This window comes from Neolamprologus multifasciatus, chromosome 3, assembly GCF_963576455.1.
Source record: "Neolamprologus multifasciatus chromosome 3, fNeoMul1.2, whole genome shotgun sequence".
NCBI lineage: Eukaryota > Metazoa > Chordata > Actinopteri > Cichliformes > Cichlidae > Neolamprologus > Neolamprologus multifasciatus.
In genome coordinates, this window is record NC_140441.1 from 36,093,808 (window position 1) to 36,112,455 (window position 18,648).

Consider the following 18,648-nt stretch of genomic DNA (forward strand, 5'->3'; position numbering starts at 1 on the left):
AAAGGGAACATGATATGTGAAAAGCACCTTTTCTGTGCTTGAGCATGTATCTTATTACCAATTCAAGAACTCTGAAGATACACAACCCTGGAACCTTTTCTTTTGGAACTGAATATTTGTCTTTCAGTGAGGCTTTCTTATACTGAGGGGAAAAGTTCCTAAAAGCAAATTCTCATCAGCAGTTGTATAACTCAAATTAAGGAAGATATGTGCTTAATGTAAATGCATAATATACCAACTAGGAAATCTAACCTTTAATTGCTAGCCTTTAACAGAGAAGACCTGTAAATTCATGGTTGAAAAGTTACCTTTGGAACTCTTATCCCTGTATTGCTTTGACTTGAGCATTAGACATTTCATAAAGACTATAGGGAATTCACATTATAAATATGTGATGGCTCCAGTACAAATCTAAGAATAAGGTTTGTCTTTGCAAATTGCATTGAGCTAGTTCTCAAATTCAGGTCTTTGTGTTTTGTGATGTTCGATTTTTGTCATAAGACCACGTTTTGTTAACTATTAATTTTAATATGCAGTAGTAGTGTTTGAGTTTAGCCATGTCCCACTTATTCATTTTTGGCCCTATAATATACTTTGGTGACAGGTATGTGTGTTGTATAGCCAGTGTCCTTACAAATCCTGTTGGGTGTTAAAATGTCTAATATTTTCATAGGCGGGGCTTCTCACCTAATTATCTATGTCCTGATAAGGTTGCAAAAAAACAGGTTCTTATATCTCTAGTTGTGTTGCGTGTATAGGAACTTTGAAGTGAGATCTGTGCTCTGTGGCTCAAAACAGATTTTTTGACGTATTCAGCATCTCTCAGGGGCAAGCGGAAAGTGGTGTCCCCATAGTCCACCACCTGGGCTGGTTTGGAAAAAGTGTCCTTGCAATACATAGAAACCCGTATAGGTGTGTGTGTGTGTGTGTGTGTGTGTTTGTCCCATGCACGCAAACATAAAACAAATGCACATACACACACGTGTAAATACAAGGCGGCATGATGCCATGTTGTTTCTGTGTTTCAGTTGTTGCACACGTCCTGATTCAGGACAGAATTTAAATAAAGTTTTACCCCAAGTTTTTGTTTCAGTTATATATATATATATATATATATATATATATATATATATATATATATATATATATATATATATATATATATATATATATATGTATTAATTACACACGGTTAGTTGGTTTAATGCATGCAATAAGGTGTTATTATTTAGATGGCCCTTTGGTGGTTTTCAAGTCTGAACAAGGACAATAGCCAACATTAGTATGTCTAATGGTACAAAGAGTTAGTACCATGTAATTTTTCTTTTCCTTCATTTTACTGGTTTGGTTTGTTTCCTGCTTTTCAAGTGAATAGTATTGTTTACAAAATACATAGTCTCAATGTAAAAAAAAAAAAAAAAAAATCCAGTTAACTGTTTTTATTATTATTTGTAATTATTGTTGTTATATATATATTCAATTCAATTCAATTTCAATTTTATTTATATAGCGCCAAATCACAACAAATGTCGCCTCAAGGCGCTTCATAGATACAGAGAAAAGCCCAACAATCATATGACCCCCTATGAGCAAGCACTTTGGCGACAGTGGGAAGGAAAAACTCCCTTTTAACAGGAAGAAACCTCCGGCAGAACCAGGCTCAGGGAGGGGCGGCCATCTGCTGCGACCGGTTGGGGTGAGAGAAGGAAGACAGGATAAAGACATGCTGTGGAAGAGAGACAGAGATTAATAACAGATACGATTCAATACAGAGAGGTCTGTTAATACATAGTGAGTGAGAAAGGTGACTGGAAAGGAAAAACTCAATGCATCATGGGAATCCCCCGGCAGCCTACATCTATTGCAGCATAACTAAGGGAGGATTCAGGGTCACCTGGTCCAGCCCTAACTATATGCTTTAGCAAAAAGGAAGGTTTTAAGCCTAATCTTAAAAGTAGAGATAGTGTCTGTCTCCTGAATCCAAACTGGAAGCTGGTTCCACAGAAGAGGGGCCTGAAAACTGAAGGCTCTCCCTCCCATTCTACTTTTAAATACTCTAGGAACAACAAGTAGGCCTGCAGAGCGGGAGCGAAGTGCTCTAATAGGGTGATATGGTACTACAAGGTCATTAAGATAAGATGGGGCCTGATTATTTAAGACCTTGTATGTGAGGAGCAGGATTTTGAATTCAATTCTGGATTTAACAGGAAGCCAATGAAGGGAAGCCAAAACAGGAGAAATATGCTCTCTCCTTCTAGTCCCTGTCAGTACTCTTGCTGCAGCATTTTGGATTAACTGAAGGCTTTTCAGTGAGTTTTTTGGACATCCTGATAATAATGAATTGCAGTAGTCTAGCCTGGAAGTAATAAATGCATGAACTAGTTTTTCAGCGTCACTCTGAGACAGGATATTTCTAATTTTAGAGATGTTGCGCAAATGGAAGAACGCAGTCTTACATATTTGTTTAATATGTGCGTTGAAGGACATATCCTGGTCAAAAATGACTCCAAGGTTCCTCACAGTGTTACTGGAGGCCAAGGTAATGCCATCCAGAGTAAGAATCTGGTTAGATACCATATTTCTAAGCTTTTCAGCGCCGAGTACAATGAGCTCAGTTTTATCTGAGTTAAGAAGCAGAAAGTTAGTGGCCATCAAGTCTTTATGTCTTTAAGACATTCCTGCAGTTTAACTAATTGGTGTGTGTTATCTGGCTTCATGGACAGATAGAGCTGGGTGTCATCTGCATAGCAGTGAAAATGTATGCTATGTCTTCTAATGATGCTGCCTAGGGGAAGCATGTATAATGTAAACAGAATTGGTCCTAGCACCGAACCCTGTGGAACTCCATAATTAACCTCAGTGTGTGAAGAGGACTCTCCATTTACATGCACAAATTGGAGTCTATTAGATAGATATGATACAAACCACTGCAGTGCAATACCTGTAATACCTACAGCATGTTCTAATCGCTCTAATAGAATATTATGGTCAACAGTATCGAATGCTGCACTAAGGTCAAGAAGGACAAGCACAGAGATGAGTCCACTGTCAGAGGCCATAAGAAGATCATTTGTAACCTTCAATAAAGCTGTTTCTGTGCTGTGATGAACTCTGAAACCTGACTGAAACTCTTCAAATAAACCATTCCTCTGCAGATGATCTGTTAGCTGTTTGACAACTACTCTTTCAAGGATTTTTGATATGAAAGGAAGGTTGGAGATTGGCCTATAATTAGCTAAGACTGCTGGGTCTAGAGATGGCTTTTTGAGTAAAGGTTTAACTGCAGCCACCTTGAAGGCCTGTGGTACATAGCCGATTATTAGAGATAGGTTGTTCATATATAAGATCGAAGAATTAATCAATGGCAGGACTTCTTTGAGCAGTTTTGTAGGAATGGGGTCTAAAAGACACGTTGATGGTTTGGAGGAAGTAATTATTGAAGTTAACTCAGAAAGATCGATTGGAAAAAAAGAGTCTAACTTAACATCAATGAAACTAAGAGTAGCTGTAGATAATATTACATCTGTGGGATGATTATTGGTAATTTTTTCTCTAATGATAAAAATTTTATTTGTGAAGAAGTTCATGAAGTCATCACTAGTTAACGTTAAAGGGATGGTTGGCTCAACAGAGCTCTGACTTTTTGTCAGCCTGGCTACAGTGCTGAAGAGAAACCTGGGGTTGTTCTTATTTTCTTCAATCAGTGATGAGTAGTAAGCTGTTCTGGCTTTGCGGAGGGCTTTCTTATAAAGCAACAAACTATTTCTCCAGGCTAAATGATGATCCTCTAAATTTGTGACACGCCATTTCCTCTCCAGATTACGAGTCATCTGCTTTAGGGTACGTGTTTGAGAATTATACCACAGGGTCAGGTACTTCTGATTAGAGACCTTAGTTTTCACTGGAGCTACAGTATCCAGAGTCGTACGTAGTGAGGAGGTGAAATTATTAACAAGATAATCGACCTCTGTTGGGGTAGCGTTCAGATAGCTGCTCTGCTCTGTGTTGGTACAGGGCATTGACGATGATAACAGTGGCTGGATTATATTCTTAAACTTAGTTACAGCGCTTTCAGAAAGACATCTACTTTGATAAAGTCCACTCTCCACTGCTGCGTAATCAATTATTGTAAATGTAAATGTTATCAAGAAATGATCAGACAGGAGAGGGTTTTCAGGAAACACTGTTAAATGTTCAGTTTCTATGCCATATGTTAAAACAAGATCTAGAGTGTGATTAAAGTGGTGGGTGGGTTCTTTTACATTTTGAGAGAAACCAATTGAGTCTAACAACAGATTAAATGCCATGTTGAGGCTGTCATTTTTAGCATCTACATGGATGTTAAAATCACCCACAATAATTATTTTATCTGAGCTCAGAACTAAATTAGATATAAAGTCTGAGAAATCAGACAGAAACTCTGTGTAAGGCCCAGGTGGACGATAGATGATAACAAGTAAGACTGGTTTCTGAGTTTCACAGCTGGGGTGGACAATGCTAAGCATCAGGCTTTCAAATGAATTAAAAGTCTGTCTTGGTCTTTCATTAATTAATAGACTGGTGTGAAAAATTGCTGCCACACCACCCCCTCGACCTGTGCTTCGAGATTTCTGGTAGTTAGAATGACTCGGGGGTGTTGATTCATTTAAACTAACATAATCATCCTGCTGCAACCAGGTTTCTGTAAGGCAGAGTAAATCAATTTGTTGATCAATTATTAAGTCATGTACTAACAGAGACTTGGAGGAGAGAGACCTAATATTTAATAATCCACATTTCACTGTTTTACTCTTTGGTTCAGATGTGGATACTGTATTGTTCTTTCTTTGTGATTGTTTAAGTTGTTTGTTGCTGGTTTTTAGTTTGTTTTTTGTCTTTTTGGAAGCAGACACAGTCTCTATGGAGATGGGTTTTTGGGGGGGTAGCAGGAGGAGAGAAGCTGCAGAGAGGCGTGTAAGACTGCAACTCTGCTTCCTGGTCCCAACTCTGGATAGTCATGTTTTGAGGGGTTTAATAAATTTGTCGATATTTCTAGAAATGAGAGCTGCTCCATCCAAAGTGGGATGGATGCCATCTCTCCTAACAAGACCAGGTTTCCTCCAGAAGGTTTGCCAATTATCTATGAAGCCCACATCGTTTCTGGGACACCACTCAGACAGCCAGCAATTTAAGGAGAACATGCGGCTAAACATGTCACTCCTGGTCTGATTGGGGAGACCAGGAGTGGTCTGATATATATATATATATATATATATATATATAATTTTTTTTTTTCACATTAAGCATTACTTTTTTGGGTTATCTGCTATAATTTTGTTTTGTTTCAGATGAAAATAAATGTACTCATTTTTATGCTTTTCAAACAAAGTTAATGAACAAGAACCATAGACTTTAATTGGTCTGTTGTACATTGAAGTACAAGGTGGTGGTTTGACTTGTTTTTGGTAGTTCAATTTTAAGACTGGAAGTAGAACAGAAACCGTACAGAACTACAAAGAAACTCTAGTCACAGCTTTCCTCAAGACTCAGCATGGCAGCTGGTTGGTTTCCACTGGTCTTCAGGTAATACAGAATCAGGCATTCCTTATTGCTGCTCTGTAAGGAAACCTCTGCAAGAAGAAAAGAATTGAAATCTATTCAAGGTAAACATTAAGAATTTTGGATGTCATTGGATAGCATTTTACTATAACTTGTGTTCACCTTTACCTATTCACTACTTGATGTTAAGTGTCTTACTCAGTATGAAAGGATGCAAACAGGAAACAAATTTTTTTTTGTTTTTTTAAATAAGTTAAAATGGCAAAAAAGCACCAATGATTGTATGACATCAAGGCAGCACAACTGACAACTGTCCTGAAATTAAGCCTTTACATAGATTAAAAAGCCAGCACTCCTTTTATTATTTGCTTCATGTTAGCCAGTAGATGGTGTTATACTTTCAGTTTTTACCTCCTCATTTCTCTTCTGGCTTCAGCAAATTAATCTCCGCACGAATGTGGTCATGGTTTCCGCCACCTACACACACAAGTGAAATACGTATATATGTGTGTGTGTGTATATATAATTATTTTTGTTGTCATTTAGTTTATAACAGTTTGACCTTTACTCCACCTGTGCCCCATTAAGCATCACATTGTGCGAGTAAAAAAAGGTACTGATGACATTTTACCTGCTAATAAAGAAGGCGACAAATGACAAACATATATTGCCTGGTAAATGACTTAAAGCTCCTTTCAACCTTTCAGAACTTTTCAGGGTTTTCTTTTACAGTTATGTTTACAATCAATTAATTTACCACTAGTTTATACACCATTAGAGTAGAGGTGGGAAAATTATTTTCCCATGAGAAACTGGGATTGTTTGGGAGTGCTGGACTAATAAGTTTATAATGAGAAAAAAAATGAAAGAAAAAAAAAGTCCAGAGGATGGAAGCATGAACTTCCTAAAAGGACAAACTCTTTTGCTACAGCTGCTGGCACTTCTTCATTCTCCACAACACATGTTTTAAGATCCATGGTTATTACTGAGCGGTAATGATACAAAAGGCAGTGACATGAACGGTTCTCCTCACGTTTTCTTGCTTGTCTTCGTGCACTGTGTGATTTCATGGGACCAGCACCTGCATCTTGAATTTACCTGCAAACAAACGTCAAGGCACACCTAACATCTGTCTCTCACTCACTGACACACACAAACACATACATACACACTTGTGTGCCGTCACTTCCAGCATGGCTGTTGACTGACACAACCAGCTGTCTCTGGAGAGGAACTGGTGCCTTGAGGTGTGTCTGTGTATGTCTGAGTGAAGCTTTGCCCCTGGAGATGTGTCTGCAGTAGAGACACAGTGTGATGACAGCTTTTCTGAGAAGTCAGTATTTCTCCTCCATTTTCTTTGTAGAGAACTACCATGCTGGTAGTTATGTTTTTATCAAATATGATGTCACTGCTGCCAAATCTTTTGTGCAGTTGCCCTCTTGAGTATGAGGTAGTGCACACACCCTCCAGGAAAATGTCATCTGCTCCAATTTCTAAAGTCAGTCACTGCCAAAGGCTCTTTTAGGCTCAGGACTGTAAGCTGTCGTCTGTGAGGCATGAGCGGTGTTTTGTTTTTAACATAGTTCATGGTGGAGAATAGCTGCTCATATAGTATGTGGATCCAAAGTTCGAGATGACTCTGAATGCATATTTCTTCGTGTTTATGTGTCGGGGATGGCATTCAATGTTTCAAACACGAGTTCGTCTGGTCTTGGAAGGTTCTCAATACCACTCCATTTGTGATTCTGAATGAGCGCAGCCTTCTGGTGTGAAGTGTGACGCTTATTTTAATATTTCAAGATCACAATCTTCCAATTTAGATCTACAATTTTTAAAAAAAAAGCACCTACACAAATAAAATATACTTCAATTAAATACTTATAATTTATTTTCCCAAGCCACATGGAGCTGCAGTATAAGGATGAAAAAGCCGCGGGTTGCCAACCCCTGTCCCAGTGGTAATCAGACCACTAGGTGCAGTGACTCCCAAGCTAGGCGAGTGACTCCAGTAGATCCCGGGAACAACATCCGAGATCTCTGTCTAGAAGAGCGAAGTCTTAGGAACAGCTAAGATACTGCACCGGACTGTCAAGCTCCCAGGCGTCTGGTAGAGGACCCGAGCTTTAAGGATAGACCTTCAATAGATCCGCAGGGGAGAGACTAAAATACCTGGTAATAACTAAAGTGGAACAATTACAACTTTGAAATTGTAACGTCTCACAGCTTTAAGAAGTGAAGGTGGTTTTTCAATCCAGAACTTGTACTTAGACAATACATGCCTTTGTACAAGCTCACTACCTTGAACACATCCAGAACATGATCAGAGCAGCTGGGATACGATGTATTGGACTGGCTCTGTAGCGTATTTTAAAGAGATGAGCATATTAACTGGAGGGCTGCACCAATAACTTACAAAGAGATTAATGCTTCCATCCTCTAAAGCAGTTTTTTTTAAATTTCCATTTTCTTGCAATATTTAACACAATAGCAAGCGAAACCATTAAAAATAGACATTTCCAGCCAGTTTCCTCTTTCTTTTGTATCATAGAATGAACGTAATTCCAAATCCTTCCTGTTTCTGTGAACTAATTTTTCTCCAGTCATGTCAGAGCCAAGGTTGCAGCTTTACAACTACAGGTTAAGAAAACAGATTTCCAGAATTGTTGAAGCCCAATATGAGTAGAGAGTCACAGGTGAGGGAAGCAAATAATCTTCTCTGGCTTTGTTTCCAAGTTGCAGTGCACAAACAACGACCATGTCCATTACTTTTAATTCATAGTTGAAAGTGTCTATTAATGGATGTATTGGACAAACAATTCCGGTCAATTCCTGGAAACAGAAATGACAAGTCTGTGAGATAGTGGACTCTTATAGGTACCTGGGTGTTCACCTGAATAATAAACTGGACTGGAGCCACAACACTGATGCTCTTTACAGGAAGGGTCAGAGCAGACTCTACCTGCTGAGGCGGCTGAGCGCTTTTAAAGACCTTCTATGACTCTGTGGTGGCATCTGTCATTTTTTACAGTGTTGTATGTTGGAGCAGCGGTTTATCGGCAGCTGAGAGGAAGAGGTTGGATAAACTCATCAGGAAGGCCAGCTCTGTTCTGGGATGCACCCTTGACCCAGTGCAGGTGGTGGGAGAGAGAAGGACTCTGGCCAAAATATCATCTCTGATGGACAGAGTCTCCCACCCCATGCATGTAAATGTTGCTGAACTGCAGAGCTTCTTCAGTGACAGACTGCTGCATCCTAGATGCATGAAGGAGCGTTTCCGCAGGTCCTTCCTCCCTGCAGCTGTCAGACTGTACAATCACAACTGCTCCCAACAAACATAGATGTTTACATCAATGCTGTAACTGCAATAAGTTCGATTCACCTCTTATCTGTAGTTATTTTTATTTAATTTAATAACTGTACAGTACTCTGTTTATAGTAACCATTGTCCTTAATGTAAATATGTAAGAAAAATTGTGTATGTTTCTGTTCTGTGTCCTATGTACTGTTTATTTGTATATGTGTCTTTTTGTCTGCTGTTACCACCAAATTTCCCCTTGTGGGACAATTAAAGGATTATTCTATTCTATTCTATTCTATTCTAAGTCAAGATGAGTTAGTCTGAAAGTTAGTAATCTGGATTCGGACTTCTCTGAGCTGAGGCATTTAGACAATTACGATGTGTTCCAATATTGTATGTGCAGTGTTTTTGGACGAATATGAGCAGAGTTAGTGACTGAAAACACAATTTTATCACAGATTAAAGAATATGCATCACGAGCCCAGCCTTGTTTTTCTGTGTGACTATGGCTTCAGTCTGAAGTAAAGTTGGCCGTTCCTTTCCTTTTATATGAGTATATGAATTACACTGTTGCACTTAAAAGTATCTGTTTGAAATAATAAACATACTTTTTTTTTATTCACACAATCAGACCCTTTGTGATTGTTTTCGGACTTACAAACCAAAAACTCACAGACTTTTTTTTCATTTTCTTTTGTTAAATTCAGTGTTGGCAAAGGAGTGTCTGGAAAGTATGAATATATACTTAATTACAAATGTTGTGTTAATTATAGAAAAAATAAAAATTCCAAGGTCTCAGCACATCATCTGAGAACCACTGATGTAGCTAGAGACTGCTGTCAGCAGGCCCCACACAAAAACCTGTTTTGTTGGTATTTAATTTTTAGGTGACAAACCTAAAAATTACACACGAATACGCAGGATCTGTATGCAAAGACAATCCTTTCGGTAGCCTTTTTGTTTGTTTGAGTTGTACTGGCCTATCAAGTTTGAGAACACAGGTAAGACTTCTTTGTGGCGAATTAAAGAGGGAACAGATTTTCTCAAGAGTTGTTTCAAAACCATTGGCTATTGTCTGATAAAACGTTAGCTTTTTTATTATCTTTTTAAAATATTTATCTGTAAACAGTGACAGAAGTGACATACTTTGACCTGAAACCGTGGCTATCATCCCCAACACCTACTAATTGTCAAAGGTGGGTGTCTAGACATAGAGTCCCAGATTTGAAAGTAACGTGAATTAGAATAAAATTTACCTAAAATATGGTCGCTACTGGGCAGTTAGGCTAGAACATTTGGATCTCGTACTGTGCTTAAACCTATCACAATAAATTACGGGGGGGAGAACAACACCATTATGAATTCATGGTTATTATTTTTTTAAAACATTTTTGGTGCTGCTAATGGAAACACTGAAAATGATGTAATGAATAAAACATGAAACTACTGTTATGTAAAAACATTGTTTTGCCTTTATTACAGCTTTACCATGTTGCCATGTTATAACACATATTATCATAGCATTTCTTTCAAGCATATCAACGATGAAAAAAGTTTTATTAATACTTTAATGGCAAAAAAAGAAAAAGAAATAGTAAATAGCAGATGGCACTCCAGGAAAGTCCACCAGACCATAAAGTGTTCACTGAGGTCACAGGTCAAGGCAGCACAGGGTTGTTTTCCCTTCTTGAACCATTGAAATTGAAGTGAAATTTGGAATGCAGTTTGTTTGCAATAAGCTGGCGATGGCTACCCCTCATTGCATGTCGCATCCTTCTTACATGGTATAAGATGTGAAGATTCATGTGCTTTTCTGCGCTGAGGTGTTTTTTTACTGTCCTCAAACTGCTCTACCACTTATTAGCTCAGTTTGAGTAGAGTTTGTTTTTCCTCCTCTTGTCCCTGATGTTGTTTATTTTTCATTGTTGTTCTTATCATTCTACCTCTCTCCAACCTGTCTTCCAATGTGATGTTTGTGCTATGTGTCTATGGTCGGAAGGGGTCCAGTTTCACTGCATTTTGACTTGATTGATTGATTGATATATACAATCTATGATTTTTCCACCTGGGTAAATCTCACTGGATGACTCTCTGGTGTCCAGTGAGGAGGCACCTGTGCTCAGCAGGGTTTTCTTCTCTCTTGAGAGCTTGTTGTATTTTCTGCCAGAAGACTCCAGTGTGCTGAACAGCCTGTGGCCAACTCAGGTAGCTGCGCTTCTTCACCAGACTCCTAATTTGGTAGTACGGGGACAGCTGCTTGGCTGGTATGTCCTCCAGAAACACCATGATCAACACATCCTTATGTTCATCGAACAGACGGTAGCTAAAGACACCACACACAGAACAGACAGTTGAATAAGCATAGGAGCATAGTGACATCATCGTGTGCAAGGACAGAGATGTTGACAATACCTGGCCATCTGGATTTCTCTGGAGCACCACTCACTCTGCAGGTAATGCTGGCTGATCACACAGATAGTCTTCCTGCTGTTATAGATGGCATCTGTGATGTTTTCTACAATGGGCTTACCTGTTTAAAAAAATGCACAATAGAAATGGCAGGTGAATTCTTTGTGAAATTAAAAGAATAATTCTTGGTCCTGATTAATTTGTGTCTGCTGGTTTTGAAAATTCTGCACTGGCTGTCGTGCTGATTTCACATTATTTGGTATGAAAACGTAACACTTAACAAATATAGAAACGAAAAACACAAATGGGTCCAAACCAAGTCTGAAAAAAAGACGTTTAAATTGCTGACAAAGATATTAAGAGGAAGTGAGCGATGCAGAAGAACGAGCATGACTTCAGCATGACAAACAGTCAGAATCATCATTTCATAACCAGCATTTCATAGTAATCAGAAAAGCATCTATACCTGGTTCAAAGTCTCTGTGATGCAGACAGAGTCTCCAGCCCTGTTGACCCTCCAGCTCTGGAAGCAACTCTCCGTAAACCCAAGCTTCATCATGAACATTGTAGGAGACAAAGGCATCGTAGCTGTGAGGAATACCTTTCTTCCTCCTCTTATTATCATAGAGGAAGGCCAGGAAGAGGTAGTAGGCATAGGTGAGGTGCCACCTCAGGAAGTGGTAAATGAAGGATATAAGAAGAGTAAGCACAACTAGAAAAAAGCTAGAAATGAAGCAGAGAAAATTAGCATCCATCCGACAGGAGTCGATTTCAAAGTCCAGGAATTTTTTCCCCTGTTGGCTCACAGGAAATGCACAAGTGTACTGGTGAGCATTAACGATCTGTGTCCGGTTGCTGTTTTGAATCCACTCGTTAAATTCAATGCTAGAGCATTCACATGTTAGACGGTTGGAAGTTAGATCCAGATAGGTCAAAGCAGGGAGGGAGCTGATCACATTCTGACTGACTAGTGTCAATGTATTATCGCGGAGTTTCAGCCAGGTGAGTGCCAGCAGTTTGGCATTAGCCAGGAAATCCAAAGATCTGAGTTTGTTGTTAGAGAAGTCGAGCATTGTCAGGTTTGGGACAGGCCAGAACACTTCAGATGTTAAATTTGAAATCTCACTATTAGATATCTTCAGAGACGTCAGCTGGGGGGTGTATTTAAATGTGTCGGGGTGCAATGACCCCATAAAAAATTTCTCCATACATAAGTACTCTAAAGATGTCAGACCACTAAGTACGTCTGACGGAATATCCTCGTGAGTTTCCCTTTTATCAAAGATAATAAGTTTCTTCAATTTGGTTAAATATGAGAAAGGATGTGCATGATGTTGTATGTTCTGATTTTTGGTAATATGGAAGACCAGAGTATTTAAGTTTGTTAGTCCCCTAAAATACTCTTTTACGTAACCCCTACATGACACTTTAAGAGTTTGGAGACTTTTAAGTTCTTCAAATATTCCCGAATGATCAATGCAACTGTCGTCTGATTGTAATTCCAAGTGATCGAGGGAATGGAGTTTTTTGAAGTCTCCTTCCTGTAAATCTGCCAAAGTGTTGTTGTTCAAATACAAATATTTTAGTTTTTCTAAATTTCCTTTGAAGCTATGCTCAAAAGAAAAAATTCCATTCGTTTCTATTTTCAGGACTTTCAAATGAGGCAGATTTTGAAAAATATGCGGTGTGATTCGAGAAATGCGATTGTGGTTTAGATTGAGGTGTGTGAGTGCCCTCAGATTATTAAAGTCAGAGCTGTTGAGTTCGCTGATGACATTGAAGCTCAGGTCCAGAACTTCCAATTTGGAGAGTCCCCGGAGAGCAAGCGGCACTTTGGATAAAACGTTCTTCTGCAGGTCCAGGTGCTTGAGCCGTGTCATTGATTGGAGTGCATGATCAGACATTGTTTCCATCTTATTAAAAGGTAACCTAAGCTTAGTAAGTTGGGAGCAAGACCGCAGCAGGTTATCATTTGCGTGGGTAATTTTGCTATTCCCTATATCGAGAATGTGTAGAGAAGGAATCTGGCAGGCAATATCTATAAGACCAAGTTTTATCGGAATTTTCATGAAGTACAGTTTAAGATGTTTAAGTGAGTCAGCAGTCTTTAGCATCTTGCTGTATGCCTCAAAAGTAACATTATTCCCATCCAAGTAGAGTGAAGTTAGGCTCCTCAAGAATGTTTTGTTTGTTACACTCCATTCAATCTTACTATTACATCTCCTGAAGTCCAGTAACTGCAGATGAGGAAACATGTCTTTTGTAATACTGAATTTTCTGAGTTTACACCAAATTATATCCAGTTCCCTAATGTTTGAGCTATTTAAAGGCAGGTCGGAGGACTGGAAAGAAGTAAAATCATTTCCCCCAATGGACAAATTTTGTAAATGTGGAAGTGTTAATACTGGAGCAATAATTGCAATTTCAGACAGAGAATTGTAGCTCAGATCTACTGAGATTATGTTGACCAGGGATTGAAAGGCCGCCTGCGAGATGGATGAGATCAGGTTGTTATTCAGAGATAATTCTTTTAATTGTGAAAGACCCCGAAACATATTTTCTGTCACCTTTGAGAGGTTATTTCTAGCCAAGACTAGAACCGTTAACTCTGCCAAGTCTGCAAAAGCTCCATCATCAATGTGTACAATCGCATTACTTTCAGCGTTTAAAACTTTGAGCTTAGCTAAACCTCTTAAATCTTTGCAGGTGATGTTTGAAATCTTATTTGAGGAGAGATTCAGCGATGTTACATTTCTGGGAATGTCATCTGGAATAGCAGTGAGGTCATGGTCTGTGCATAAAATGGATGTATTATTTTCCTTTTGAGGATAGGGAATTATGCAGTTTTTCAGTGAAAAAGCATGTGAGGGGTTATAGAAACAGAAGCAGAACAGGAATGAGCTGAGTAGCAGAAACATACTTCCTGTAGCTAGTATGTTGAAATGTTGTTTACTTCAGTTTTCTGACAAACTTGGAAGGGGCAAAAAATAGTTGTTCATAACATCTGAAAATGACAGGAGAAGAAATTACTCTTAACCATTCAGCGTTCACACCCCAGATAGCAACAACATGACGTCTGGTATTCAAAGACACTTTGTATGTAGTTTTTATATTGTTTATTTTATGTAATATTCAATAATGATCTGTACATTTAGTCTTTTTCAAGGAAACAATTTTTTATTCAGTGTTTTCATAAAAGCCTTTATATACATTTACTACTACTAGGGGGAACAAATGAGATTTAAGGCCTGGACAAGTTTGAAACCTTTTGTCCTTCACATTGGAAAATGACTGAAAATAAAAATAGCCAGCTCCTAATTTGATAAATTCTGCACCCAGCTTTGAAGTCTCCAATGTCACTAAATTGCAGCCAGATGATGCTCACTTTACGTTTTATCTCATTTCTTCACTTTTTCCCAACACGTATGCATTCCCCTTCTCTCTGTCTACTTGGCCTGTACCACTACACTCGGTGTCTTCAGAATGTCTAACCCCTTCCTTCTTCCACATATTGGCATGACCCCAGTCTGTCTTTGCATGTGATTGGCTGGTGTGCCCTGTCTGCATGGATTTTTTTAGCAAGGCTGAAGTTTCAGATCCCACATACCAATGAGCCATTAACAACACATGACACATGAATTTATCTCAAAGGCCAGATATAATTGTGTCCCGAGCTGGGTGTGGCCCAGGGGCCGTATATGAGACGTCCACAGTCATCCATTTGAAGCTTCACTGTTCACATTTAAAAATGATGCTTAGCTAGTGTATTTACATGTCATGGCAAAGGGTTAGATTTACAGATATCCATAGGTGATGGCATGGACTTAATAAAAATGTACATACCTACGTTAGTGTCACTTTAATATACAGTTTGTTTCTTTTTTTAACCCCCCCCCCCAGGCTAGGCCAAGCAGATAGCGCCATTTTAGGGAACAAATATGAAGCAGCAGAGATGAGGTGCTACATAAAGGTTACCTTGTATGTAACACTTTTTGACTCTGGTCATAAACAAATATTGCTTGCTTGCTAACCTAGAGCAGTTGCTGATTAAGTTCAAAATAAAATAACTTGCCTGCTTTAATGCTGCTTAACCTCTTCTTTCTAGTCACTCATCAGCCTAAAGTTATTTCATGCTATGGATTCTCAGAAAACATGTCGTGTAAAGTACATGGAAGTAGATACCCAAACTCTGAAAAATACAGAATTGCAACTACCATACCCACAAACCATAGATAACACAATACAAACCTGCATACTGCTTAACCTATAGTTATTTACTGTTGTGTCATGTGACGTGTAAATGTACCAACACAGTCCAACAGTTTACACTTAAATTAACTCCACCTGAGGATAATTTTGAATTTTCTTACATATTTTCATTAGAATTGCAGTAATTCTGTAATAAAATATGAGCATAACTATTGTAGACTTAAAGTATATCATTTTTAGAGTTAAGTTGTTCCATCTCTAATAAAAAAAAAGTCCAGTTTAAATTGTTTTTGCAAAGTAAATGTTATTTGCATTAAAACTGACCACATATATATATATATATATATATATATATATATATATATATATATATAAGGTCAGTGGTTTTTCATTAAACAAGATAAAAGAAACTTACCTATTCCAAAAATTGTTGTTTCTGTCAGTAGCTTGATAACAGAACAAAAGAAAAAAACCAAGCTGTAACCATTGAGGTCAATCCGACAAAAGTAAAGTGGAGTAAATTCAGAGTGAATCACTTGTACAAGGAAGAGGAAGTTGGATGGTTCACTCCCACAGATGCTGCTACTTCTGCAGTCTGTCTACTCAAACCCAAGTTTGACTGGTCCATGAAGTAAAACACCACAATGAAAAAAAAAAATTACTTTCTGCAGCTTGCATGCATGTCTTCTTTTTTCCTTTTGTTTTTTCATAGTTTTTTCCCCAGTATTTTAGATGAGCCTCGACCGTTGTCCAATTTTATTTATTGAAAGGGATTTTTCAGAGATCTTTTAATTGATTTAAACATTTTAGCATTTTTGAAGTCCAGACAAGTTGTGCTCTGCAGCCATCCTTCCTGCCCTCACATCTTAAGTGAATATTTTAAGGCTTGTGTGCACAAGTGGGTTGCTTGCTTCCTGTTTCTACTTTGTGGTCTTTAAGAACACTCACTAATAATACTTCATGTTTCTGTATATCCTGTGTGAAATGTCATGTACATTACTGCACAAAAGTTTCCTCACCCAGGGGTGTCAAAGACAATGGTATGTATCTATCCCCATTTGACAAGGATGATGCCATCATTAAGCTTGTCTAGACACAGAAAATGGCAGCATGTGAGTCACAAAGGTCAGTCTCAGAACTGGAAAAACAGAACCACTCACTTGCCTTTATTTTATTACCCTTCTCATTTGAAACTGTCACACTTTTAACACAACACATCTTCTTACACATCACAGCATATATATCACCTCAAATCCACTCCAGGCCTGTTGTCTAACGAAAGATTTTCACACACACGCCCAGGAAACAGCTAAAACACCACTGCTGCCCAAGATCAACAAAACAGATCTTGGCCTCTGCTGCTTATTTCACTTCTGTTTTTATTTCATTGTAAGAAAGCAAGTGAAAGGTTACTTCAAGTGCTTTTTCCATTAAACAAGTGCACATTTCTCTTTACTGAAAATTCAAAAGATATGCCAGTTATATGTGCAGCGAAGACATTCCCAAAACTAAACCTCACGTCAAATTGAATGATTATGATTGAATTGCACATATTGCTCCAATACTAAATCTACAATATTTGTCTGCCATATAATAACAAAAAGCTCAGGGCATTTTTTTTCACATTTGTTGCCTCTACAGCGTTCATGGTGAAGCTTGGGTCAGAGAATTGCTTGAAGAGGTGGAGGGTTAGCAGTGTTGGAGACTCTGTCTGCACCACAGAAACTAATGATACAAATGCTTCAAGTTTTTTTTTTTTATAGATCGAAAGTTCACAAAGCAACAGGATTCCTGTCCATTCCTGTTCATCTAAATGCTATTGTTAGAAAGCTAAACTTCCTCTTTTCACTAATCCTGAAAGTTTTTCCACACCATTATATTTTTTCTTTCTATGACTGCTCTTCTATCTATGAATAGCTGCTATGGTGTCGAAACAAGAGTAGCGATCACGTTTTACCCCAAACTGTCATGGCATCCTGGATCAGGGCATATGGAAGGTTAACGGAACAAAATTCTGTTGTAGATGCAAATTTTGGTAACGGATAAGTTACAACATAACTTGGCAACATTGGCAACATATGTTGAATGTCACATGTTAATCATAGTTAGGTCCGTATATATTTGGACACTGACACAATTTGCTTTACCTGATTACTGAAACATATTCCAATTATAGTCATATAAGTATAGTAAGGCTAGATATTAACTTTCTAATTTTGCATTTGTTTTCTTTTAATCATAACGCTCACATACCAAATGAAGACTTGAAATTTTAATTCAGTTCAATTCATTATTATTTATAGTCTCAACTCACGACAACATTCAACTCAATGTGCTTTATATTGTATAATAGACCTGACACTAATAGAGAAGAACACCAGCAATCAGATGAACGCCCCTTTGAGCGAGTACTTGGTGCTTGTGGAAAGGAAAAACTCCATTTTAATAGAAATAAGCCTCCAGCAGAACCAGGCTGAAGAAGGAACAGTCATCTTCTGTGAACAGCTGGGGGTTTGAACACCCCATTATGAACATTGTATCATTTGTCTTATACTAAATTCAAGTAATGGAGGGAAGACAGAACCCTGAATGCCCAAACCCTTTTAAAAGCTTTGTTTTTTGCAGGTTTTACCAACAAATAAAATTAGATTTTGTTTTCAGAACTGTCAAATTGTTCAGATTTTGAAAATGTAATTGATTTTCAGTATGTTAGTTCGCTGAAAATGTTGAAGCTCAGGTCTAAGAGTTCAGGTCGAAGAGAGCAACTGGGACCAAGTAACTGAGCTCAGTGAGATTAGCCCAAGACTTTAGCAGGATGTCATTTAGAGCGCCAGTTTTTGCAAATATTACATCAAAAACTACTAGAGGAGGAATTTGGGAGATGATGTCTGTGAAATCTTTACCCATCCACCTTTTTATAACGCATAGCTAAAGATCTTGACTTGAATGAGCTGTTTGCAGTATTGTTTCATAACTTTGACCCAAGTAAAGTGATGTTGTAAATGTCTTAGACATTCCACTCAGCATCAGTGATATAGTTGCTTAAGTCCATCACCTGCAAATGAGGAAATATGGTGAACAGAGTTAACACCAAATTAGATTTGCTTCCTTTGAGCTATTTAACAGCAAGTCCTAATTCCCTAAGCTTTCTGTTATTAAATGGCAGTAGTATGGGAGAGATATGTGCAATTCAA

At 38.2% G+C, this 18,648-nt stretch overlaps 1 protein-coding gene and 1 long non-coding RNA gene across 2 annotated transcripts; one reads left to right on the forward strand and one right to left on the reverse strand.

Moving 5' to 3' along the window:
- Positions 1–5,262: 5,262 nt before the first annotated feature.
- LOC146522890 (uncharacterized) lies at positions 5,263–10,424 on the forward strand. Its single transcript, XR_014872027.1, has 2 exons — positions 5,263–9,216; positions 9,265–10,424. It is a non-coding gene; the product is annotated as an uncharacterized LOC146522890 (long non-coding RNA).
- On the reverse strand, positions 10,292–16,327 carry LOC146522891 (uncharacterized). The gene is made up of 4 exons (XM_085149104.1): positions 15,870–16,327; positions 11,712–14,249; positions 11,249–11,366; positions 10,292–11,159 (listed from the first exon to the last, which is right to left on the reverse strand). Exons 2-4 carry the CDS (start codon positions 14,161–14,163, stop codon positions 10,913–10,915), a joined length of 2,817 nt encoding a protein of 938 aa, XP_085005230.1. The 5' UTR covers positions 14,164–14,249; positions 15,870–16,327; the 3' UTR covers positions 10,292–10,912.
- Between the last annotated feature and the right edge of the window lie 2,321 nt (positions 16,328–18,648).

Coding starts and splice junctions, on each gene's coding strand:
- LOC146522891 (XM_085149104.1), bottom strand. CDS start 14,163: ATGTTTCTGCTACTCAGCTCATTCCTGTTCTGCTTCTGTTTCTATAAC. Junction 11,367..11,711: donor TCACAGAGACTTTGAACCAG/GTATAGATGCTT, acceptor TTTTTTAAACAG/GTAAGCCCATTGTAGAAAAC. Junction 11,160..11,248: donor AGAGAAATCCAGATGGCCAG/GTATTGTCAACA, acceptor TGGTGTCTTTAG/CTACCGTCTGTTCGATGAAC.